Source organism: Chiloscyllium plagiosum, unplaced genomic scaffold (assembly GCF_037043375.1).
Source record: "Chiloscyllium plagiosum isolate Xiang-an unplaced genomic scaffold, Cpla_swu_hap1 HiC_scaffold_24, whole genome shotgun sequence".
In the NCBI taxonomy this organism is placed as follows: Eukaryota; Metazoa; Chordata; class Chondrichthyes; order Orectolobiformes; family Hemiscylliidae; genus Chiloscyllium; species Chiloscyllium plagiosum.
In genome coordinates this window covers 15,640,715-15,668,096 of record NW_028270162.1, presented here as the reverse complement: position 1 = coordinate 15,668,096, position 27,382 = coordinate 15,640,715, and the positions used below count along the sequence as shown (strand labels likewise).

The following is a 27,382-nucleotide window of genomic DNA, read 5'->3' as shown; positions in this document are numbered from 1 at the left end:
GTTAACCCTGTATTCCGCATTCTTATTTGTCATTCCAAATTGGACAACCTCACATTTGACAGGGTTGAACTCCATCTGCCACTCCTCAGCCCAGTTCTGCATCATATCTGAGTCCCTTTGCAGCCGACAACACCCCTCCTCACTATCCACAACTCCACCAATCTTCGTATCGTCTGCAAATTTACTGACTCACCCTTCGACTCCCTCTTCCAAGTCATTAATAAAAATTACAAACAGCAGAGGACCCAGAACTGATCCCTGTGGAACTCCACTTGTAACTGGGCTCCAGGCTGAATATTTACCATCTACCACCGCTCTCTGACTTCGACCGGTTAGCCAGTTCTCTATCCAACTGGCCAAATTTCCCTCTATCCCATGCCTCCTGATTTTCCGCATGGGGAACCTTATCAAATGCCTTACTAAAATCCATGTACACAACATCCACTGCTCTACCCTCATCCACTTGCTTGGTCACCTCCTCAAAGAATTCAATAAGACTTGTAAGGCAAGACCTACCCCTCACAGAGGACAGCAGCAGAACTGAACCTGCAGCGGCAGTAACTAGCCACACCTGGGTGTGCTGTCATGGATCACAGACCATGTGTGGTAAGAGTGAAGGTTCAGACTACTTGTCAAAGAGTCATACAGCACAGAAACAGACCCTTCAGTCTAATTCATACATGCCAACCAGGTTCCCAAACTCAACAAGTTCCATTTGCCTGCTTTTGGCCCACATCCCTCTATACCTTCCCTGTCCAAATGCCAATTGTAACTGTAACAGCACCACTGACATTAATAGCAGACTTCTTCCATCAATGGTAGTACATTGTAAACCAGGGGAATACTTAGTCCTCAGTAGAACATGCACACAGCCACGGTGGGTTTTCATTAATTGGTAAAGATCAAGAACACCTTTTTCTCCCTTTCTGCTGCTGGTAGAATCCATTTTCCTGAAACCAACTCTCTCAAAACTCTCCAATGCCAATGAAACAAGTCTGGATCTGCCTCAAAGAACACTCCATCTGATTGATTCAGAGTGGTTACAGCAGAGAAGGAGGCTATTTGGTCTATCATGTTTGGGCTGGCTTTCTACAATAGCAAATCAGATTGCCTCACTCCCTGCTTTTTACCTGAAGCCCTCTGACTCTTTTCTCTTCAGATAATTATCTAATTCTCTTTTGAAAGACCTGATGGCATCAGTTTTCACCACACTCTTGGACAGTGCATGCTAGACCTTAACCTCTTGTTTAAAGCAAAGCTGTTCCTCCTGTCACCTTTTGACTTAACTCCATGTCCTCTGCTTCTCAATCCTTCCACCAACGTGCACAAATTTTCCAGGTCTGTTTTGTTGACAGCCTTCAAGATCTTGAGTATCTTGATCAAATGTCAGATTCTTCCAGAACCTTCCAATGGGGTAATTTTGCTCTGAAGTGACTGCACTTCTCTTTAACAAGAATCCATCCCTTAATGATCCAGAACAGGAGGCCACTCAGCCCCTCGTGCCTGTTCCAATCTTTTGAAAGAGTTCTTCAATTCCTCCCTTTCCCTGTAGCCCGGAGAAATGTGTCTCTGGCTAAACTCTCCCTCCATTTATATAAAAAGCCAGTTATAGGAAAGATATTATTAACCTAGAGAAGTTTCAGAAGAGATTTATAAGGATGTTGGCAGGTATGGAAGGTTTGAATTATAACGAAAGGCTGGATAGGGTGGGACTTAGGACAGGTGGAGCATAGGATATTGAGAGGTGACCTTATAGATATTCATAAAGTAAATGAAGGGTATAAGATAGGTTAAGTATAATATAATTTCAACAGCCAATGAAATTTATAAACCTAACTAAAGCTAATTAAAGAGTAAATTAAGCCTCTAAACATTAGATTATGGCCTCCCAAATTTGCTTTCAGGAATCCATTGCTGAATGTTGGACTCTCCAAACTTTATTATAGTTGTTAGCAGGTTCATGTATCCTCCACCCCATGCTCATATTTACAGACAGATAATCTCAATATTCATTTCCATCAAACTGAGGTATTAAAATGGTCTTAAGGATCTCAAAGAAGTAAGTCTGTGTAAACGACACTTGTGATGTTCTCAAGAGTCCAGGCATATTGCCAGGAAGACAGAGATAAGGTTTCCACATCAAATTTTGTGTTTTTTATTGTTTACAGTGTGGCTGGCTAGAAACTGATATCTAACACAATTCTGAGAATGATTGTTCCAGAATCATAGTCTTGGCGCAGGAGTCACTATTTCTCCATTCACCTTGCCATCATTCCCTATCGATCCATTGGAAGATCAGGATCAACTTAATTTGACAACACAGAGGCCACCAGCATCTTTACAATCAGCGGCACTGACCAGGAATTCTTCTCATCAATCCATTCAGAGATGTTATTACATACCTCTGAGGCACGTGAGATTGAATCCAAGCCTCCTAGCCCAGAGATAAAGTAATCACTGCATTAGAGTCCCAAAATAGATATTTTCTCATCAACCTGTTCAGAGATGGTATTACACACTTCAAGAGTTGGTGGGATCAAACCCAAGCATTCAGGCTCAGAGGTAGGGGCACTACCACTGCACCAAGATGGCCTTCCTTCCAAGTACTTACCCAGCCTGAGCTTGTTTAGCTTTGAAGACCAGGTTTGTATGTTTTAGGTAGCTACACTGATCTATAGACATTTTAATCAACTTCTACAGAGATGTCATTACAAACCTCTAGAGCCAGCGGGACACTACCACTGCATGACAAAAGTCCCGTCTATTGACCAGGCAATCTCCCACCAAAGTACTTACCAGGCCTTAGTCTGCTTAGCTTCTGAGAGCAGGCTTTTTCAGATTTGTATATTTTAAGCAGCAACACTGACAAAAAGCTGAAGGTCAAAGTCCTAACCACTGCTGACTGCTTGAAGGCCTCTCTCAGGAACCATGTGTTCAGTTTTTAATTCCTAATTGGTGATAAAATGGAGATGGATGGGTGTGGAAGTAAGCACCCCTCATCTCTTTGCCATTCCCAGACTGTATCCTGCATTCAAAGGCTTCTTAGGGCCTACAGTCATTGGTTGATTGAGATTTTCCAGTCAGTCCTCAGTTCCTCATGGTGACGAGGGTCACAAAACAGCCAAGAGTCAGCAGACCATGGGGTGAATAGCACTCCAGTTCCACATGCAAACTTGGCTTCAGCTGCAGCCAGAGGCTACACTGCACAGGGTCTACCTCTATGAGACATTCACAGTCTCAACTTCTACACAAAGGATAAGACTGTAAGATATAGCAGCAGAATCAGGCCATTTTGTTCATCAAGTGTACTATGCTGTTCAATCATGGCTGATATGTTTCTCAAACCCATTCTCCCGCTTTCTTCCATTATCCCTTGATCCCCTTACTCATCAAGAACTTATCCATCTCTGTCTTAAATGCATTCAATGACTTGGCTGCCTCAGCCTTCTGTATCAGTGAGTTCCACAGGTTTACCATCCTCGGGCTAAAGAAATTCCTCCTTATTTCAGTTATAAAGGGTCGTGCCTTCACCCTGAGGTTGTGCCCTCAAGTCCTAGTCTCTCCTACTAGTAGAATTATCTTCTCCACATCAACTCTATCCAGGACTCTCAGTACTGTGTAAGTTTCAATCAGACTCCCCCATCATCCTCCTAAACCCCATCGGGTACAGATCCAGAATCCTCAACCACTCCTCAAAGGAAAGCCTTTCATTGCTGGGATCATTCTTGTGAACCTCCTCTACACCTGCACCAATGCCAGCACACCCTTCCTTAGATATAGGACCCAAAACTGCTCACAACATTCAAAATGCAGTCTGACTAAAGCCTTATACAGCCTCAGCAGTACATCCCTACACTTGGATTCTAGCCCTCTTGAAATGAAGGTGAACATTATATTTGCCTTTCTAACTGCCAAATGAACCTGCATGTTAACCTTAAGAGAATCCTGAACAAGGACTCCTAAGTCCCCCTGTGTTCAGATTTCTGAAGCCATCCCCACCCCCACTTATAAAATAATCTACACCTCTATTCTTCCTACCAAAGAGCAGAACCTCACACCTTCCCAAATTCTACTCCATCTGCCACTTTGTCCACTTTCTGAGCCTGTCAAAGTCCTTCTGCAGCCTCCCCACTTCCTCACCATTACCTGTCCCTCCACTTATCTTTTGTCATCTGCAAACTTAGCAACAATGTCCTTAGTTCCTTCGTCCAGATTGTTAGTGTACAACATGAATAGTTAGAATTAGATTTTATTGTCACGTGTACTCGAGTATAGGAATACATGAATACAGTGACAAGTGTACAGAATTACCATTCTCCAGCACCATCTTGGTGCAAAACCAGAATTTTAAAAAAAATGTTTTTTAAAAAGAGCTTAAAGATAAAGAGTCCAGCTCTTAAAGTCTAAAGTCTTATTCCCATAAAGGTGTTTGGAACCACCAACGCAGGCATCTGGGACTAGCCATAGTATGGAGTCCAAGTCAGCCTGCATCTCACATCGATAGCAGGGGAGGAGCTGTGTTCTTGTTGCGACTGACAATGCTTCCAACCACTGGGAGGAGCTTTGCTGCTGCCGGAGGTCCCAAATGCTGGGAAAAGCCACGTCATTGCTGTCGTTGACGCCACCACATACAATCACTGGTACTGCCGGGTGGCTACAGCCATTATACAAACGGCTTGGTCTCACTGCTGTTGCAGTGCTGCCACTGCCTTTGATTATTGAGAGGACCCCAGGTGGAACCATTACCTCCAACTGACGGAAGGCTGCCGCCATTCCATGCACTGCCCACTCTCGCTGCGGTGCCAATGCTGCTGAATCGCCACAATTGGTTTTAAAGCTAAGAAAACAAAGAAAAATGAAAACAAAAGGACAAGAAACAAAAGCAGGGAGTGGGCTGGGGAGCGTTGGACAGAGAGGGTGGTGGCTCCTGAGATTGGATATGGGCATGATCAGCAAGGCTAGCATTTCTTTCCCACATTGAACTGAATGTTTGCTAGGGCCATTTCACAGTCAACCACATCACTGCAGGTCTGGAGTCACATGTAGTCCAGACTAGATAAGCCTTCCTTAAACAGCATTAGTAAATCGATGATCATTTCATGTCACGAGCTTCCACTCCCCAGAGTTTATTTATTCAATGATTGGACTTAAATTTCACCAAGTGCTTTGATGGGATATGAATAAATGTTCTCAAGGCATTAGCCTTGGCCTTGGGATGACTTACTCAGTGACAACATCCCAGCAAACAAGTCAATAAACATAACGGTGAACAATGTCCTAAATTTACATTCAGGAATGAGTGAACAGAACCTCAGGAAAGGTAGAGTTAGGACACAAGGACAGAATGGGTTTAGTTTTACAGAACACTGCCATTAGCAAACCCTTTTCACATGAGGTGGTTATTCTATTACAAATGACACAAAGACCTTGCTGCAAGTTATTGATGAGATTAGTGAGTAGAGCTAAAATATAGAATTAGTTGAATTTAGAATGGATATGTCCATAATTTGCCATCAAATGGCAAATGGGGTTTGTGTGCTTCTGTGTCACCACAGCAATCAAATGAGACAACTCTCAGGCCTTGATTGCTCAGTTATTTGGAGCATTTCAGCTCGCCCAAGGATCGGTGCTGGGTCCTCTACTTTTTGTCATTTACATAAATGATTTGGATGTGAGCATAAGAGATACGGTTAGTAAGTTTGCAAAATTGGAGGTGTAGTGGACGGTGAAGAGGGTTACCTTAGATTACAACAGGATCTTGACCAGATGAGCCAATGGGCTGAGAAGTGACAGATGGAGTTTAATTCAGATAAATGCGAGGTGCTGCATTTTGGGAGAGCAAATCTTAGCAGGACTTATACACTTAATGGTAAGGTCCTAGGGAGTGTTGCTGAACAAAGAGACCTTAGAGTGCAGGTTCATAGCTCCTTGAAAGTGGAGTCGCAGGTAGAAAGGATAGTGAAGAAGGCGTTTGGTATGCTTTCCTTTATTGATCAGAGTATTGAGTACAGGAGTTGGGAGGCCATTGTTGCGGCTGTACGGGACATTGGTTAGGCCACTGTTGGAATATTGCATGCAATTCTGGTCTCCTTCCTATCAGAAAGATGTTGTGAAACTTGAAAGAGTTCAGAAAAGATTCACAAAGATGTTGCCAGGGTTGGAGGATTTGAGCTATAGGGAGAGGTTGAACAGGTTGGGGCTGTTTTCCCTGGAGCGTCGGATGCTGAGGAGTGACCTTATAGAGGTTCACAAAATTATGAGGGGCATGGATAGGATAAATAGACAAAGTCTTTTCCCTGGGGTCGGGGAGTCCAGAACTAGAGGGCATAGGTTTAGGGTGAGAGGGGAAAGATATAAAAGAGACCTAAGGGGCAACTTTTTCACACAGAGGGTGATACGTGTATGGAATGAGCAGCCAGAGGATGTGGTGGAGGCTGGTACAATTGCAACATTTAAGAGGCATTTGGATGGGTATAGGAATAGGAATGGTTTGGAGGGAAATGGGTCGGGTGCTGGCAGGTAGGACTAGATTGGGTTGGGATATCTGGTCGGCATGGACGGGTTGGACCGAAGGGTCTGTTTCCATGCTGTACATCTCTATGACACTGACTGCACAGAGACTGGCATCCCATCACCAAGTCACCATTTATTTACCTGTGCACAGTACACTGGCTGTGGCCAGCCAGCTCTGAGTCAGTCTTTAAAGTGAGGAAATTCTGAATCTCCTGTTTATTTTTTGTTCCTTTTTTTAAACTGGGACAATGTCTTACCTCAAAATGCCCTAGCTTTGGGTTCACCAAAACAAGTGAAAACCTCCTTTCAAAAATCAATCTCCGTTTATTTCTTCTTGGAGAGTCCTTGGCATTGATCCAGCTTCGTCAGGGCCAGCTCTCAGAGTGAACAGGATGTCTGACCCTCCTGTTTTTTTTTCTTTTCTTTTTTTTCCTCTTTTTTTTAACCCCACACTACCATCTAACTGCGGTAGTGCCTTTTCTTTCTCCGCACCCATGTTGTGTGTGTGTGTTAGTGGGAGACGCAGAGAAAGACACAAGGTGCATGAATCTTTATTCAATTTCCACACCAGGAAGAAAAGAAACACCCAAGTGGCCAGTGACAAGCAGTGCCCTTCACATCAAAGGGCAATGCTGTGTGCAATCTCCTATTTACTGTATATCGGTCAGCCAGAGCTCCCTGATTGGCCCAGGTTAACAACCCCAATCAGAGATCTCATAGTCAACGATATCCACCTGGTTCCAATCATTTAAACTCTCACAGTCCCCTCCAGCATCTATCTACCCTACTCACCCCTACAAACCTCCACTCATCGCCATTCCCATCTGTCTACTCCTCACCCCAACTCATATCTATCTGCTCCTCACCTCTACTTACATCCACTGACCTCACACCACTCACTCCAACCCCACCCACCTGCACTCACATCCACATATGCCTCACCCCACCTGCATTCACCTACCCCTCACCCCCACTCACATCCACCTAACCCTCACCCCTCACTCACATTCACCTACCCCTCACCCCTCACTCACATCCATCTACCCCCCACTCACATCTAGCTAATTCATCACCTTTCAACCCCCACCCACCCCCATCCACCTATCTCTCACCCTCACTCCCATCCACCTACCTCTCACCCACACCCACCTACCCCTCACCCCCACATGCATTCACCTATCCCTCACTCCACACCCAACTACCTCACCCCCACTCACATCCACCGACCTCACTCACCAGTCATCCCCAACATCCACCCCAACTCACACCCACCGACCCTACCTACCCTACTCAGCACCCATCCCCACAACCCCCTCCACAGTTTAATACCAGTCTCTGCCCATCCAGCAAATCAGGAATCTCTGATGGGCATCTGGAAAGACAACGGAGCTCCCACTTAATAAACAATCCAATAACCGGGTCTCTGTGATAGATACAGCATCTTCAGTGAGTAATGTCACAACAAAACTCCTCCATTAATAGCACAAGACAGAATTATATTCTTGAAATTCTCCTTAATTTAGTCTCATTGAGTCAGTCTTGAAAAACGTTCACTGACAATTCACAATCAATGTGACGTACAAAGTTTTATTTTGCCCTCTGTGAATTGGCCTCTGATTCAGTACCACTTCTCATGAAAGGGAAATTCAACTGCAGGCATCAACAAATCAAAAAGAATCTCAACTCTGAAGAGGAACAGTCAGGCTGAGTTATATTTTAGAAAGCTGATTCTGTCAGTTGGACCTAATCCTAGTTTTAGTGAGATGATTCACTGAGGGATATAACAACTACTGAGTGGTAGACAGGAACAGAAGGAGTTTGGAATACATGTCCTACAGCATACAGTAATGGCTCTGAAATAGTTCACACTGATGCTTCATAAAGCTCCACCCAGTCTGATGTTGTAACACAGGGGCCAACTAGCATGAAATCATGATGAAGACAAATGTGCCATCTCTGGCTCATGATAGTCTTTATTAGTATGCCTAACAAGTCAATGTACGTTGTATCTATTGCTACCATGCAATAAACCTGTTGTGTAATTCAAGTGCCTCTTCTTATTAATAGTGGTTTATTCTTGCCTGTTTCTAATTAGATAGGCCCTTAACGCTCAGCGCAGAAAAGGAAGATTGTCTTTACAGACCCAGTGAGCACCACAGGGGCTGGGGTGCATCATTAGCCCTAACCGATGTTATTTTGCTTTGGTAAGTTTCTGCTACTTTCTCTAAGTTTCTGTTAGCCAACAATTTGTATTTTTGTTACACTGCTGCAGCAGGGGCTGTCTAACCTGATTTTAGGTGTGCTTAAAAGAGCAGAAAAAGGTTGATGGGTTCATGGTGTGCATTGGTAGTTTTTCTGTGTCAGGAAGCCCACGTTGAAGTCTCACTTGCTCCAGTGGTGTGTGGAAACATCTCTGAAAAGGTTGATTAAAAATAGCAAAAAATAGCAGAGTTGGGTCCAAACACAAGCTACTTGTGGTTAGCATCACTACAGCAGACGGTGAGCAGGGCAAGTTACTAAGGTAGGTAGGAAGATGAGGCATAGAACATAAGAGTGAGGAGTTTGTGCTGGAACTGTACCCAACACAAGTTGCACCACAGCTTGATGCAGCATATGGTCCTGATCATCATTTTACAGAAGAGATGGGACTGCATTGGTCAAGGTGCCCAGGAGGTTTACAAGGGTGTTTGCAGGATGGGAAAATTTTAGCCATGAGGAATGATTGAATTGATTGGGGCTTTTTTCCTTTGAATAGAGGGGGTTTAGAGGTGACTTAATTGAAACAGAAAGAATTATCAATGGCCTAGGTCGAGTAAATAGAGATGGTTGATTTATTTACTTTGGCACAGGGGGCAAAAACCAGGGGCGTAGGTTGAAAGTCAATGGGCAGAAGTATTAGACAAGAGATGAGGGTGGAACCCACTGCCTGGAAGACTGGTGGAGGCAGAGTCTCTCAACCACAGTTATCAAATACTAGGATTTCTAATGGAAATGGTGGCAGGCTGTAGACTTCATGCAGGTAGGCGGTATGAGGCTGGATATCTCCTCATCGACTCATAAGGACAAGATTGGAAACTTCCTCCAATAGATGCTGTCTCTTATTCTGCAAAAACACAGAAATGTAAATGGTTTGGGAACAGACATGAATGTGAAGTATGCAGAACTCTGAAACATCACTATAAAGACCACAGGGAGAAATGCTGGAAGAAATTCTAGTATGGTGAGTATTTGGGGTCAGATTTCCCATGGAGTGGTGAATATAGCCACTACCAATGCTGCTTTGAAATAGTATTTCCCACTCACCTTTCCAAGCCCTGCCATTCCAATCCAGTGCCCAGCAGAGACAGTGGAAATCTCTCCACATTTTGTTGGGGGGAGGGGGGATGGGATAATGATGATGCTCCTGGCCAGAGAGCTAATGAATGGTCTTTGGGGGGAGATAGAAGATTGAAGATGCAATTCCCAGCTGGATTCGCCACTCCTGCCGGGTCTTTATATGCCACATGTGAACTCCGTGAGACCTCATGCCTCAGGCTGAATGATGCTGAAATATCTTGCAATGTGAGGTTGAACCAAAACCCTCCACAATGCCCAGTGCTCACTCAGACCCACTGGAAAGTGCTCATGTGCAGCATCAGGACCAGGTTCAGTGGCAATGTCCCTACTGATTGAATAATGTGCCAATGATAATTCCTCTGATCACATGAGGAGAAGTGTGTGCACTGCTGACCTCGGCAGGATGTTCTTGTTCTTAAACTGCAGGAAGCGACTGGCAGAAAAGCCGGAAAATAAAATGGCCCAAGATTGCCACTAGCATAAAAGCAACAATAAATTAAAATCCGGTTTCTCTAAGAGCCTCATTAATAACTTGTAGTCTCATTTAGATGGAACGTTGCCTGACTTGCATTCAAACTGCAATTGAAAAACCCATAAATATTTAATTCCTTCATTTGGCTCATTCTTCAATGACCGCCTACAGAGCTATTTCTGTCAATTATTCCCATGCTATTTAAACGACCTAGCATTGTAGCCAACAGCACAATCCGTGGCTGGGGAACTAAAGTATCTACTCATCATCTGCTAGCTGTCAATCTTCAATCCCCTGTTCCCCCTACTCCTCCACTCCCCCAGATAGACCCTCCATTATCTCACAAGCCCAGGAGCAACATTCCCCAACCAAATAAAATCATTGCCAGAAACTGGGTGAAAATGGCAGGGTTCTGGGAGACAGTGTGAGAATATTATATCACAACAGCAGTGGCCACATCAATCCATAGTCTTACCAGACCATAGATCTGCTCTGTCATTAGAGAGAGATGACTGGTGGTGATTTAAACTGAGGGTCACCTGACCTCAGGCGAGGGGAGACGTTGAGAAGGAGAGTCCTTCATGGTAACCTCAGCAGGTGATGGAAGTTAATCCCATGCTGTTGACATCACATTTCTTCAGAAGCTAACCATCCAGCCAACTGAGCTAAACCGACCCCCAGGATCTGTGGGATAAGTGCTTCCTTCCATATTCAGTGGCTCAGCTATTAATGCCACTACTTGATATGCAAATGAGGTGCGCAGCAAGAAGTCAAACTCAATCTCTCCTCAGAATTAGCTTATCCAATCTCATCCAAGAATTCCCTCTCTGAGCCTCACTTCCTCTCTCACTTCCTTTAAAACATTCCCAGAAAAGTTAGCCTTTACTTGCCTGTCCTAATATAGCCTGAAGAGATCTGGAAGTCGAGGAGGTAATGCCCATGCCTATGGGTCAGATGGTCCAAGTGTCAGGTCCTATCCCCAGGATGGAAAAGGGGATGTGTTCAGAATGTGGCAAAACAGGCCAAGTGTTGACTTGTACGTGCTCATCAATAGTGAGGGCTAAGTTCAGGAGAGATAGCTATCTGATGGAAAGAGCCTCCTCCAACGTCCAGCACTTCCCACTACCCCAGACCTCAACACGTCTGGAAAGGTATATGTTGCTACAGCAACTTGGACTGCACAGGGGGCCAGTTGGCCAGGTGGCCAGATCAATGCCAATAGCACAGAGTTCAATCACCATTCTGGATGGGATGGATTTGGGTCTTGCTTCCTGCCCAAACCCTTATCATAACAGCCAGTGAGATGATCGCATGGTGAGGCCTACCTACGGGCAGAGAAGAGGAATACCACCTATGTGGCTCACGTCATATCTTAACAGGAGAACATTCCTGAAAAGCACCTTTAGGATGTTTCAATGCACAGAAGATGCTCCATAAGATGCTCTTGTTGGAGTTGGAGAGAGGTCACAATTCATTTCAATAGCCATTGGCTTAGACAGGTCTGCCAATTGTCTAGCACACGGTCACTGCTGAGCTTGCCATCTGCTGTGATCACTGAGGCAAAAGGGTCAAACTCGAATCTGACTGGTCCTAGTCCAAAAACTACCTGCTGACGGCAATGAACAGAAGGACAGGCAGCAAGGAACATACAACAGGCCCAGCGAGACACAGAGGCCTTCAGTTTAGAGGATACCTTCTAGAAAGAATGTCCCTTTAATGTGAACATTAACCATTTCAAAATTAGCTCTATTTCTTCATTCTTCTTTTTCAAAGCTCCTAATCTATGCTGAAGAGTGAATTCCAGAGACTGTTTTCCTCATCCAGATGCCTGCTCCTTTATTTAACAGGCTCAGTGCTAACATTCAGATCCCCTTGTGGGGCCACCATATGTAAACAGCAACCTGTGCTGCTACAATGGTGCCATGAGAATATCGGTGACTCTGATCTGAACTGGGGCAGGATCCAAAGCACAAATCACTGAAGGTGGCAGGGCAAATGGAGAAAGCAGTCTATAAAACATACATCACCCTGAGCGTTATAAATAAGGCCGCAGAGTACAAAAACAAGGACATGATTATCCTAACTGTTCCCACCTCAAATGAAATGTGGGTCAAGTCTTGAGTACCATACTTAAGAAAAATGGGAAGTCATCAGAGGCTGCAGAAAGGATTTGGTGGAATGGATCAAGGGATGAGGAACTTCAATGATGTAGGGAGACTGCAGAGGTTGTTCTCCTTGAACAAGTGAAGACTGAGAGGTGACTTAACAGGGATATTCAAAATGATGAGAGACCTGGCCACAGAAGGTAGCAGAAACTGTTCCCCATTGACCAAAGATTGAGAACTGGAAGACAGCGAGATAAGGTGTATGACAAAAGAAAGCATCAGTGACAGTAGGAAAATATTTTTATCCAGTGGGTGGTTAGGGTCAGGAATGCACCACCTAGACACTCATGGGATGTGGGTCAAAGGCTGGTCGGCATTTATTGCCTGTCCCTAGTTGCCCTTGAGAAGCTGCCACCTTGCTGAAGATAGAAGCCATGTTTCAATCCTGGTTAGGCAACACCTGAAAGATTGTGAGCAGATCTGGGCACCACACCTTAGATAGGATATATTGCCCTTGGAGGGAGTGCAGTGCAGATATATATCCATATGATACCTGGACTCTAAGGGTTAAGATAGAAGGTGGAAGACTTCAAGTTCAGAAGAAAATAGTTTGAAGTCAAACTGTTATTCCTCTCGATCCTATTCAATAAATGTGAAATAGAAAGCGGTTAATAATTGGTGCGTCAGCGTGATGAACACTTATTTCTTCAAAGAGAAACTGTGACCACGCAAGAGACAACTTCTTAACAAGAGGACAAAAGGTTTTTTTTTCAAAATGTGAAGCCAAACTAGATACAGCAAGTGCTTGCTTCAAATGATATATTCTTTCAAACTCATGGTTGTCCTCAGCAAACTAAACAGTTCCTCCCGTATTTTGACTCTTCTGATATTCGGGGCCTCCATTATATTGTCACATGGATGCTGTGGGCATCATTTTCCAAAGGTTGCCATGGCAACTGCCAGCGGCCTCTCAATTTCACAGTCCACCCACTGGGGTTGGTAATGGCCTCTGCTTATAAACAACAGCAGAAATGGAAAGCACTTATAATGCTATATAACAAACCACACCAAAGAGAGCTTCTAAAACCTTTTACCACCTTCATCCTGTACAAGTGTGGCTTGGCCACTTTACACCTCTGCGACTCCCCTCTGACCATCCATTACTCACTTAGCGCTAATCTGTATCTGTACTTTTTTGCAAGCATTTTAAACTGCGTCCTCCCCAGGGTGAGGACTTTAACCACATATTATTGTAAACAAACATCATTCCTGATGGAAGGCTATGGGGATGGACGTACTCCCTCTGACTTTCCCTCCAACAGAATACCTCAGCAACATTTTCACTTGTCACATAAAACCTTGGCATCATTCTGAGCACCTTTAGGTACATGATTCTTTGAAATTTGCACACAGGTAGGTAGGTAGTTATGAAGGCATTTAGCACGCTTGCTTTCATTGCTCAGGCCATTGAGTCTCAGAATTGTGGCTATACAACATGTTGGTGAGGCTACTTTTGAAGTACTGTGTACAATTCTGGTCACCCTGCGGCAGGAAGGATATTATTTAATTGGAGAGAGTGCAGAAAAGTTTCACAAGAATGTTACCTTGACCAAAGGATTTGACTTATAAGGAGAGGCTGGATAGACTGGGCATTTTTCTTTGGAACATAGGAGGTTGAGGAGTCAACTTATACAGATTTATAAAATCATGAGAGGCAAAGATAAGGTGAATAGCAAAGATCTTCTCCTTAGGGTAAAGGAGTTCAAAAACAGACAGCATAATTTTAGGGTGACAGGAGAAAGATTGAAAAGGGACCTGAGGGCCATATTTTCTCACATAGGGTGGTGCATATATGGAATGAAGCATCAGAGGAAGTGGTAGACGCAGGTTCAACATTCAAAAGACATTTGGACAGGTACATGAATATGAAAGATGTAAAGGGATATGGGTCAAACACAGGCAAATTGGACTAGTTTAGTTCGGGAAACCTGCAGCTCAGCAAAGTTCATGTTTCAAATTCATTAAGTCTTCTTCACAACCCATATTGGGCTCGAAACATTAACTGTTTCTCTCTCTCCATAGATTCTGCCTAACCCACTGAATTTCTCCAGCACTCTCTGTCGTAGAGGAGGAAGTTGAAACAAACACAGTGTTCCGGGCAGCATTTACTTCCTGTATAAAGGCAATTTTGAAGGCATCTGTTTCAGGTCAAGGCAATTATAGTTAGATTACCATGAAACAGATGCAGGATAGTGAGGACATCCAGGTCCATGGAACCTTGTGATTTTATGGAGTCAGGTCGATGAATGCAAATGACTTTATCCTTGACAATGTTTTTTTGGATTTGTCTGACAATGAAGTTCTCGATGACAGAACAGATCAAGGAGAACAGCCCAATATTCCGTCTCCAAGACATGTTGGAGGAGAGACTCAGGAATATATTCAGCATTTCCCCATTCCTCATCAGACCCACAGATCAAAAAGCCACCACTGTATGAGGAGATACCCTCAACAATAAGTTTACCGCTTTGGATACTGTTGGGGGAGGGAAGGCCTAGCAGGGGTAAGCTGCAGTGACTGGGTCTCTGGCACGAGGTTCGGCTCTGAGGCTCAGAAGGGAAAGGGGGAGAGGAGGAGAGCGCTGGTTATAGGAGACTCCATAGTTAGAGGGACGGACAGACGGTTCTGTGGAGATGAGCGAGACTCTCGGATGGTTTGTTGCCTCCCGGGTGCCAGGGTCCGAGACGTCTCGGACCGTGTCTTCAGAATCCTTAAGGGGGAGGGTGTGCAGCCAGAAGTCGTGGTGCGCGTTGGCACCAACGGCATAGGTAGGAAGAGGGGTGGGGAGGTCATTCAGGAGCTCAGGGAGTTAGGCTGGAAGCTAAAAGCTAGGATGGACAGAGTCGTCATCTCTGGGTTGTTGCCGGTGCCACGTGACAGTGAGGCAAGAAATAGGGAGAGAGTGCAGTTGAACACGTGGCTGCAAGGATGGTGTAGGAGGGAGGGCTTCAGGTATTTGGACAATTGGACTGCATTCTGGGGAAGGTGGGACCTGTACAAGCAGGACGGGTTGCACCTGAACCAGAAGGGCACCAATATCCTGGGAGGTAGGTTTGCTAGCACTCTTCGGGGGGATTTAAACTAATTTGGCAGGGGGATGGGATCCGGATTTGTAGTCCAGCAAGTAGGTTAGCTGTTTGTCAGGATGTCCAAGAATGTAGGGAGGCTGTGGAGAAGGTAGCACTGACAGGGAATACTTGCGGACACAGAGATAGGTTCAAGTATGTATACATTAACGCAAGGAGTATCAGAAATAAGGTGGGTGAATTTAAGGCGTGGATCGGTACCTGGGACTACGATGTTGTGGCCATCACGGAAACGTGGATAGAAGAGGGACAGGAATGGTTGTTGGAGGTTCCTGGTTACAGATGTTTCAGTAAGATTAGGGAAGGTGGTAAAAAAGGAGGGGGGTGGCATTGCTAATTAGAAATGGTATAACAGCTGCAGAAAGGCAGTTCGAGGGGGATCTGTCTTTGGAGGTAGTATGGGCTGAAGTCAGAAATAGAAAAGGTGCAGTCACCTTGTTGGGTGTTTACTATAGGTCCCCCAATAGCAGCAGAGATGTGGAGAAACAGATTGGGAAACAGATTTTGGAAAGGTGCAGAAGCCACAGGGTAGTAGTCATGGACAATTTCAACTTCCCAAATATTGATTCGAAGCTCTTTATATCAAGTAGATTGGATGGGGCGGTGTTTGTGCAGTGTGTCCAGGAAGCTTTTCTAACTCAGTATGTAGATTGTCCAACCAGAGGGGAGGCCATATTGGATTTGGTACTTGGTAACGAACCGGGACAAGTGATGGGCTTGTTAGTGGGTGAACATTTTGGTGATGGTGACCACAATTCTGTGACTTTCACCTTGGTTATGGAGAGAGATAGGTGCATGCAACAGGGTAGGTTTTACAATTGGGGGAAGGGTAAATACGATGCTGTAAGACAGGATCTGAGGGACATAAGTTGGGAGCATAGGCTGTCAGGGAAGGATGTCGTGGAAATGTGGAACGTTTTCAAGGAACAGATACGACGTCTCCTTGATATGTATGTACCTGTCAGGCAGGAAAGAGATGGTCGTGTGAGGGAACCTTGGTTGATGAGGGAGGTTGAATGTCTTGTAAAGAGGAAGAAGGAGGATTACATAAGGTTGAGGAAACAAGGTTCAGACAGAGCATTGGAGGGATACAGAAGGGAGCTGAAGAAAGGGATTAGGAGAGCTAAGAGAGGGCATGAAAAATCTTTGGCGGATAGGATCAAGGATAACCCCAAGGCATTTTATGCGTATGTGAGAAACATGAGAATGACGAGAACGAGGGTAGGTCCGATCAAGGACAGTAGTGGGAGACTGTGTATTGAGTCGGAAGAGATAGGAGAGGTCATGAATGAGTACTTTTCTTCAGTATTTACAAACGAGAGGGATTGTATTGTTGAAGAGGAGAGTGTGAAACGGACTGGTAAGCTAAAAGAGAGTTGAAACTTTATTGCTGGAACAGCACAGCAGGTCAGGCAGCATCCAGGGAACAGGAGATTCGACGTTTCGGGCACAGGCCCTTCTTCAGGCCTGTGCCCGAAACGTCGAATCTCCTGTTCCCTGGATGCTGCCTGACCTGCTGTGCTGTTCCAGCAATAAAGTTTCAACTTTGATCTCCAGCATCTGCAGACCTTACTTTCTCCTCTAAGCTAAAAGAGATACTTGTTAGGAAGGAAGATGTGTTGGACATTTTGAACAACTTGAGGATAGACAAGTCCCCCGGGCCTGATGGGATATATCCTAGGATTATGTGGGAAGCAAGAGAGGAAATTGCAGAACCGTTGGCAATGATCTTTTCGTCTTCACTGTCAACGGGGGTGGTACCAGGGGACTGGAGAGTAGCAAATGTTGTGCCCCTGTTCAAAAAAGGGAATAGGGATAACCTCGGGAATTACAGGCCAGTTAGTCTTACTTCGGTGGTAGGCAAAGTAATGGAAAGGGTACTGAGGAATAGGATTTATGAGTATATGGAAAGACACTGCTTCATTAGGGACAGCCAGCACAGATTTGTGAAGAGTAGGTCTTGCCTTACAAGTCTTATTGAATTCTTTGAGGAGGTGACCAAGCATGTGGATGAGGGTAGAGCAGTGGATGTAGTATACATGGATTTTAGTAAGGCATTTGATAAGGTTCTGCATGGTAGGCTTATGCGGAAAGTCAGGAGCATGGGATAGAGGGAAATTTGGCCAATTGGATAGAAAACTGGCTAACCGGTCGAAGTCAGAGAGTGGTGGTAGATGGTAAATATTCAGCCTGGAGCCCAGTTACAAGTGGAGTTCCACAGGGATCAGTTCTGGGTCCTCTGCTGTTTGTAATTTTTATTAATGACTTGGATGAGGGAGTCGAAGGGTGGGTCAGTAAATTTACAGATGATACGAAGATTGGTGGAGTTGTGGATAGTGAGGAGGGCTGTTGTCGGCTGCAAAGGGACTTAGGTCAGAGAGTCCAGAACTAGAGGGCATAGGTTTAGGGTGAGAGGGGAAAGATATAAAAGAGAACTACAGGGCAACTTTTTCACACAGAGAGTGGTAAGTGTATGGAATGAGCTGCCAGAGGAAGTGGTGGAGGCTGGTACAATTGCAACATTTAAGAGGCAATTGGATGGGTATATGAATAGGAAGGGTTTGGAGGGATATGGGCTGGGTGCTGGCAGGTGGGATTGGATTAAGCTGCATCACACTTTGAGTCCCAATGTCTGAACCATGGTGCAGGGCAATGGCAGATAGGAAAAGGACACAAATTTTACACCCGCGATCCCACTACCTCGTGAACATCTTTCCCCAGGAAGGTTTCATGTCATGTACAACACCTCTTGAATCAAGAGATAGCTGTTGCCAATGACGATGAATGAGTGAGGTACCAAGAGACAGCCTAGTTCCCACTACCATTTAGCCCAAAATGGGGAGATCCCCGGGTGTTGAGATGTAGACAAGGATAAGAAATAACCTTTAATTGTAATGACACATCAGGCTACTGTTGGATAACACGGCTCAGTAAATCCTACCTGAATGGTTTTCAACCCACAGAGTGCCAGCAATTTGCTGTGTTGTTCCAATTCATATTCAATGCCAAATTAGAATCACTGCTCAGACCTGAAATCAGCATGGAGCAGCATTCTGGAAATGCACAAAAACCCAGGGCTCAGGGTCTGGGAGCAATACAGCATTTCATTAAGCTGCAGCAGTCATCAACAGGTTCTGGAGGCTGGGGCAAGGGGAAGCTGGGAGGTGGAGAGTGCTGGGGGAGAGGGGAGATGGTCAATCACAAGGGGCTTCACGAATGTTTCTGAGATTAAGTCAACACTCCTCCTTTGCTTTGAAGAACCAGGATTGTTTTTATCTGTTGGATTTCGGATCTGGAAACTCATTTTGGCAAACACTGCACCAAAGGTTCAAAACAAAGCAACTGTTTGTTTTAACTCACTTGTGGAATGTGGGCATCACTGGAAGGTTTATTACCTACCCCTTGAGAAGGTGGTGATGAGTTACATTCTTGAACCACTGCAGTCCATGTGTCGTAGGGAAACCGACAACTTGCTCTCATACTGCTGGATTTACCCTGTCACCCTCCTGACCTATACTCCGGTAAACGTCTGCCAACACCAACTAGCTTCTACTAGCTCAGACAAATGGTTGTTCTTTGTCAGCAGATGACAATGCCAACAAGTCCCTCTGGGCAGGAAGGAAGCATGACATGTTCCTACCTCAGGTTAACTTTCATACAGCATGTGCGAGAATCTCTGGGCAAAACAAGCAGCAAGAGGCCTAGTCTTGTTTTGTACACTATTTTATACCAGCGGCACTCTTGCCAATCTCCCTTGCTGAGATCGGTTGAGAGAGCACAGAGCAGAGTTCAAACTAGAAATCTTCCCGGTGCTAGGGACTCAGTGTCTGATAAGTCGCTGTGTTTAACAAGCTGTATAATCAGAGAGTAAATGCAACTTCTGAGACCAAATGTTTAGTGAAAAGATAGGGGGTTGGCTTGGGAAATGATGAGAAATGAGTTTGAATTTTAGCCTACACCCATGATCTTGCTGCCTAGCTACTTATGGCAGTCAAGCAGCTGAACACAGAGTTGCCAAGTCAGAGACTACTTCCAAAGGGGTCTTTCTACAGTGGTACAGGAACCTTGCTGAGACCACACCTGGAGTATGGTGTACAGCTTTGATCTCCTTATCTGAGGACGTTTGTTCTGGCTATGGAGAGAGGGCAACAAAGGTTTACCAGACTGATTCCTGGGATGGCAGGACTGACGTATGAAGACAGGTTAGATCCGTAACAATTATATTTACTGGAGTTCAGAAGAAGGGGATAGGGATGGAATACCTTGGAAGCCTAGATAATTCTGACAAGACTAGACAGGTTAAACATAGGAAGGATGTTCCTGATGACCAGAGAGCCCAGAGCCAAAGGTCACAGTCTAAGTATACAGGATTTAGGACTGAGTTGAGGATAAATGTTGTCATCTAAAAAGTGGGAAGCCCATAGAAATCTCTGCCAAAACACTGAATATTTTTGCAAAGAAGTTAGATATAATTTTTCGGGCTAATAGGATCAAAGGTTATGAATCAAAAAATGTGGCGCTGGAAAAGCACAGCAGGTCAGGCAGAATCCGAGGAGCAGGAGAGTCGACAGCTTGGGCATAAGTGATGAAGAGCTTTTCGACTCTGATCTCCAGCATCTGCAATCCTCACTTTCTCAAATGGTATGAGCCAAAACTAAGTTGGATGATTAGCCATGATCATATTGAATGGTGGAGCAGGCTTGAGGGGCTAAAATGGGCTATTCTTGCTCCTATTTTCTATATTTTCTCCCAAAAATGCCACAACAGGACCAAAAAAGTATGTATATCATCCTATGCATTCAGGAGGAGCTGAAGACTGCCTTCAAATGGGAAGGATGGCAACAGGCAGCAAGCTCCAGTGGAAAATGGTTGATAAGTCAAAAGAATTTTGATTTTTTGGCCAAAAGTTGGGAATTGACTTATAAAAAGAAATTGGCTATTCTTTGGGAATATAAAGTATTTATGAATATGACTGACTGAAAAACCCACAAATAGCCTCAGGTAATAAAATGCTGAGATATATTTATAATCAGTAAGAAAATCAAGGGTTATAGGAAGAAGTCAGGAACATAGAGTTGAGGATTATCAGATCAGCCTCATTGAATGGTGCAGAAGGCTTGATGGGCTACATGGCCTACTTCTACTGTTTCATTTTCTGGCCTAAATAAGCATCACAGTGCCATCTCAGATACTTGCCTCAACATGACATTAACAAATAAATGAAGCATCTGGAATCGTTAGAGTGCACGGTTTCTTTACAATGAGGCATATAGGCATCATGGATCAGTTACTGCCCATTATGAAATGGTGGTGAACTGCCTTTCTTGAATACAACAGAATGACCTACAGAGGGCAGCCAAGAGTCAGCACCTTTCAGTGGATGGAGGGTCACATGTAGGTCAGATCAGGGAACCATGGCAGGTTCTCTTCCCAAAAGAACCAGATCAGTTTCTATATCAATCCAACTGTTACATGGTCACCATGACTGAGAATAGCTTCTTAATGCAAGTTTATTTAATTATTTGAATTTAGATTCCCAGCCATCATCATGGAATTTGAATCCATGCACTCTCAGATCGTTAATCCAGGTCCCCAGGTTACTAGCCCAGTAATAAAACCATTGACTCCAATGCTCCCAAGGAAGATATGCTCACCACGTGGCCAAACAGATCAAGACCTTGGAGTGCAGGTTCATAGCTTCTTGAAAGTGGAGTCGCAGGTTGATAGGATAGTGAAGAAGGCGTTTGGTATGTTTTCTTTTATTGGTCAGGAGTTGGGAGGCCATGTTGCGGCTGTACAGGACATTGGTCAGGCCACTGTTGCAATATTGCGTGCAATTCTGGTCTCCTTCCTATCGGAAAGATGTTGTGAAACTTGAAAGGGTTCAGAAAAGATTTACAAAGGTGTTGCCAGGGTTGGAGGATTTGAGCTATAGGGAGAGGCTGAACAGGCTGGGGCTGTTTTCCCTGGAGCGTCAGAGGTTGAGGGGTGACCTTATAGAGGTTTACAAAATTATGAGGGGGATGGATAGGGTAAATAGACAAAGAATTTTCCCTGGGGTCGGGGAGTCCAGAACTAGAGGGCATAGGTTGAGGGTGAGAGGGGAAAGATATAAAAGAGACCTAAGGGGCAATTTTTTCACACAGAGGGTGGTACGTCTATAGACTGAACTGCCAGAGGAAGTGGTGGAGGCAGGTAGAATTGCAACATTTAAGAGGCATTTGGATGGGTATATGATTAGGAAAGGATATGTGCTGGGTGCTGGCAGGTGGGACTAGATTGGGTTGGGCTATCTGGTCGGCATGGACGGGTTGGGACCGAAGGGTGTGTTTCCTTGCTGTATATCTCTATGACTCTAAGTATTCATCCATAAGTCCATCCATCACACACCAATAAAAGGCATTAAAAGTAGGAGAGATTCCTGGTCAACCATGAACATTAGAGCCAGTACCATCATTATCCCTAGCTCCATACTATAACATGCTTGTAAAAATACATGTTGCCACAGTAGTTTGGACTCCAAGTGAATTGTAGCACCACTACTAGTGTTGCTCAGTAAGCAGCCTCTGAAATGAAATGAAATATGACTTAAAGTTGAACTAGTATTACATTGATTGCAAAGCTGGATGGTTTAATTAACATTTAATCGCCGGCACACTGGCAGCATTTCTCTTTCAGCCACTAGGTCTTCTTATTATGATGATAAATAATTATAACCATCTAGACAGGAGGTCTCCAACCTACAATCATGGCTGATCATTTGAATATGCGCTGACAGGAAGCTGGAAATATTCCAAGATCATCAGTCTGATGATAGCTGTAAAGGTTCAGCTCTGTCATGGAATATAAGCTATAAGAACGTCTGGACTTAAAGATGCGTCTGGACAGATGCATGAGTAGGTGGGTAGCAGAGGGATATAGACATTTAGGAATTGGGCGACAGGTTTAGACAGTAGATTTGGATTGGCTCAGGCTTGGAGAGCTGACAGACCTGTCTTGGGCTGTAAATTTTCTTTGTTCTTTAGAGCATAAGGATGTAACAGCAGAAGCAGGCCATTTGGTCTGCTAAGTCTGCTCCACCATTCAATGAGGTAATGAATGATCTGATGATCCTCAACTCCACTTTTCTCCCTTTTATCCACAACTCTCAATTCCGTCCTGATTAAAAATCTGTCTATCTCTGCTTTGAATATACTTAATGACCTAGCCTTGTCTTTGTTAAAGATCAACTACACTTTGAAAGAATAAAAAAGAATTTCTGTCTGTCTTAAATATGAGAACCATTGATCTGAGATGATGCGCTCTGGTTCTGAGACTCTCCCACAAGTGGAAACAACTTCACTGCATCTACCCTGTTGAGTCCCCAAAGAACTGTCTGTGTCTCTTCTCATTCTTCTCAACTTCAATGAGTACAAGTTTAACCCACTCAACTTCTCCTCATAAAACAATCTCTCCTCGAGAACCTTCCCTGGCCTGCCTCCAATCCCTGTATATCTTTCCCGAGATAAGGGGATGAAAACTGTTTGGTGTACTCCAGTAACGCTTCTTACAACTTTAGCAAAATCTCACTATTTTTACATCCAATTCCCTTTGAAATCAAGGTCGACAGGCCATTTGCCATCTCTACAGAACTCGTATGCTAGCTACATACAACTCTTTCACAAGGACTCCCAATCATTCTGTGCTGCAGATTTCTGCAGCCTTTCCCCATTGAAATAGTAGTCAGCTCCTCTGTTCTTCTTGCCAAAATGCACCACCTCATGAGATGAATAAGATGATGCCACTAGCAATCAGCTTAAGTTACATTCAACACATAAACCCACCAGACCCAAAGATGGCTAACAAAATGGATGATGCTGCAGGGGCAGCATTATCAAATGGGCTAGCATCTACAGTATTGCTTTTTATAGCAAAGTTCTCACTCCTGATTGGCAGTGAGGTACAATCACCCAGAATCTGTACTGACAAATCATTTCTGATGCCTTAACTTCCTTTAAACCATTTTCCAATAACAAGTAATGTGGTGTTGTGACAAGTGGAGCTGACAAGAAGTTCTCCCAGGAGTAACACATTCTATCTCCATGTCTGTGATACTTCCCATATTGCAAAGCATCGGCACCCTCATAATTTCTATGAAACACACAAAACTGCTCCCTACTACGACCCAAGAGCTGTCTCGAGAGATTCAAAATGCTCCTGTTCATTGTTGAATATGTCCAAACACGGCACATGGGAGCAGGAGGCCATTCAGCCCATCAAGCCTGTTCCAAAATTCAGTGAGGTCAATGGTTGATCAGTACCTTAACATGAACCACACACCATGGATCCATACCTTGGCTGAGTAACCAGATATTTAAAATGATCAACTGAGCTAGCATCCACTGCTTTATATAGAATACATATCCAATCCTGTACCAATCTTGACTTTGTTATGCCCCTCCTAAGAAACCTGGCTAGCATTTTAAGATTCTGTCATTCCTGCTGCTGAAAAGGATTCTCCTCTCTACATGTCAATTCCTTTCAAAATCCTAAAAACCTCAAACCAAATCAACCTCTCTTTCTATCTCCCAGGGAACACAGGCTGTCTCTTCTCATCATTTGTTTTAACTCTTCCAGCCCTAATAACAAGCCAAGAGTCACACTAGTGCCTTATGCAGCTTCAGCTAAAAGAATGATAAGATTTCATTTCACATAGATCCCCAAATAATGCTCCTTTTCTCACTGTTCCTTTATCAGCAATGGCAACATTATTAATGGCAATGGATAAAATCACTCAGTTATAATTCACAATGACACATTTTCCAAAATTGTTTCCATCGCCTGTGCTGATGAGGCACATGTATTTGAATTACTGGTTGCCTGAAAATGTGTTTATTGCTTCCGACTGCACATCTCCCAGCTTACTGCATCACCAGCTGCACAGCAACCGATACACACAGGAATACAGTATAGCCTGTTCCTTATTTAATTAATTTAACCAGATGGTACCAGTAAAACATATCCTTGAGATACTTGGGGGATGATACATATATAGATTAGATTACTTACAGTGTGGAAACAGGCCCTTTGGCCCAACAAGTCCACACCGCCCCGCCGAAGCGCAACCCACCCATACATTTACCCCTTACCTAACACTACGGGCAATTTAGCATGGCCAATTCACCTGACCTGCACATTTTGGACTGTGGGAGGAAACCGGAGCACCCAGACGAAACCCACGCAGACGCAGGGAAAATGTGCAAACTCCACACAGACAGTCGCCTGAGGCGGGAATTGAACCCGGGTCTCTGGTGCTGTGAGGCAGCAGTGCTAACCACTGTGCCACCGTGCTGCCCATATATCTTGGGCATACACAGGGGCAGGGGTCATGAACAGTGAAAGGGAGAGGTATGGAAGAAATAAATGAGCTGCATTTTGTCTGTAGTTCTCTAGTCTGTTCCCCACTTCTGGTACTGTCTCCTGTGTACCCATACTTTTAGAAGTGGTTTAACGTGAGGCACAGTGTAGGGCTGCAACAGCTTACAGTTCTGATGAACATATCAGCTCTGGTCAAAGGGATTCCAACAGCAAACACTTTAAAGGCAAAATCTAATTTTCGGCCAAATCGAGCCACTTAAATTCACAGGCAGCATGACGTTTTGAATTCGTCCAACATGTACTGTTCAACACGTATCGACTTCTTATCAAGTGCGAAGTGTTCCATCTCAATACGAAAGTAATAAATCATTGTGGGCCACCTCTTAAAACACAGCGCTCCTCTCCCTACTTCTCTGATTTCCCACTTGCTACATCCACGACAAAAGCAGGTTTATATCTAAAACTAAGAGCTGGTGTTAGTCAGCAATGCTGCAAACAGCCACGCATACGAACATTTTAAACTATAATCTACAGTCATGCAATTCTTTGTCCTGATCCTTCCCCTCCACCTTAATAATGCGATTTTCAAACAGAAGGAGAATGAGACAAGGTGGCTGTACCCCAAAATGATCCACTGAACCCGTTGACTGTGAGATGGTGTATGTGTATCAATATAAACCTGTTTGTGTTTAAAATGTACGGGGGCCTCGATTTTAAAAATTAAGCTGGTTACATGAACTCCTCAAATGAATGTAAAACACCTACACTCAGAAACAAGAATCTAATAGAGACAATAACATTTTATATAAAGGTAGACAAGTGTAAGGCAATAACAATTCAAAGCATCCCTGTCAGTAATGTCAAACGCTGCATGACAGCAGCAGCCCAGTGCCGGAACAGTACTGTATTGTAAGAGGTGGCAGCTGTTGAAAAGCACAGTCTGCTCCTCACTGAGTGCCCGATTCACTACGTGATGATTGTATTTCATTGCAATTCATTGCAATGTATACAAATCTACTCACCTCCTTCTTGACTGTGCGCAGCAACCTCTGACGCATCTCTGCCTCTGTTGAAAGTGAAGCGTTGTTTGAGCCAAGCAGAAAGAACAGAAGAGCACAAATGACCAAATGTTATCTTAAAATATGAACAGATACAAAACCTTGACTATTGGATCATTGCATCCGATACGTGTCCTTACCTGCTGTAGCTGTCGCCATGTTCCTTCAGGTACACTGCCTGATTCCTTTGCTGTTCAGCAGCAACTGCAGCTCAGGCTCTTTGATTGACAGCTGGTCCCCGTGACGTCAGCGCCTCGGCGAAACGTACCCCCGGGCGCCTTTGATTGACAGCTCGGTCAGCAAACGTTTGAAAGCCCAGATTTAAAGGCACACTGTCCTCATTTATTTTTCATTTTCTCATTTAATTTTAAACAGCCCTCCCTCTCCTCCTCCATTGTCTGATTATTCTACACCAATTTTTTTGATCTTATTTACACCTTAGAGCAAAGTGATGGATTGTTTTGTTACAGCTCACAATATTCTTTTCAAATTTGATGGCGAAATCTGGGTGTTGGGCTGAGTGAGCTAGCACTTCCCTCCTTAACAATTCCAGAGAAGGTGATTGTGAGCCGCCTTCTTGAGTCGCAGTGGCCCATGCTGTTTACACACATCCACATTGTGTGCCAGGAGCTTGAATCAATGATGGAAGGACAGTGATTTGGTTCCAAGTTAGGATGATACATACAAACAAGGAATAAGAATGGGCCACTCGGTCCTTTGAATCTGCTCCCCCAATTATGGCTATTCTGATTTTGACCACAACTCTAATTTGCTGCTTATCCCAGTAATTGTCTTGGTAATTAGGAATCTTAAACATATTTAAAGATTTGGCATCCACTGCCTTTCATAGAACATAGAACAATACAGCGCAGAACAGGCCCTTCGGCCCTCAATGTTGCACTGACCTGTGAACTATTTTCAGCTCAGCCCCCTACACTATCGCATCATCATCCATGTGCTTATCCCAGGATTGTTTAAACCTCCCTAATGTGGCTGAGTTAACTATGTTGACAGGTAGGACATTCCACGCCCTTACCACTCACTGAGTAAAGAACCTGCCTCTGACATCTGCCTTAAATGTATCATCCCTCAATTTGTAGTTATGCCCCCTCGTACAACTGACGTCATCATCATTGGAAAAAGATGTTCACTGTCTACCCTATCTAATCTGCTGATCATCTTGTATGTCTCTATCAAATCCCCTCTTAGCCTTCTTCTTTCCAATGAGAACAGACGCAATTCTCTCAGCCTTTCCTCATAAGAACTTTCCTCCAGACCAGGCAACATTCTGGTAAATCTCCTCTGCACCTTTTCCAATGAATTGTACACAATATTCCAAGTGCAGCCACACTAGCGTTTTGTATAGTTGCAGCATGATATTGTGGCTCCAGAACT

At 44.3% G+C, this 27,382-nt stretch overlaps 1 protein-coding gene across 2 annotated transcripts in view; it reads right to left on the bottom strand.

Moving 5' to 3' along the window:
• Positions 1 to 26,186, bottom strand: part of LOC122562558 (small G protein signaling modulator 1-like) — a 197,495-nt gene extending 171,309 nt beyond the window's left edge. For both annotated transcript variants that reach the window (XM_043715489.2, XM_043715488.2), the window contains exons 1-2: positions 26,128 to 26,186; positions 25,952 to 25,995 (exon numbers count right to left, since the gene is read on the bottom strand). In XM_043715489.2, the coding sequence (XP_043571424.2) occupies positions 25,952 to 25,995; positions 26,128 to 26,146 (63 nt within the window). In that variant the 5' untranslated portion in view covers positions 26,147 to 26,186. The remainder of the gene's footprint in view (positions 1 to 25,951; positions 25,996 to 26,127) is intronic.
• Between the last annotated feature and the right edge of the window lie 1,196 nt (positions 26,187 to 27,382).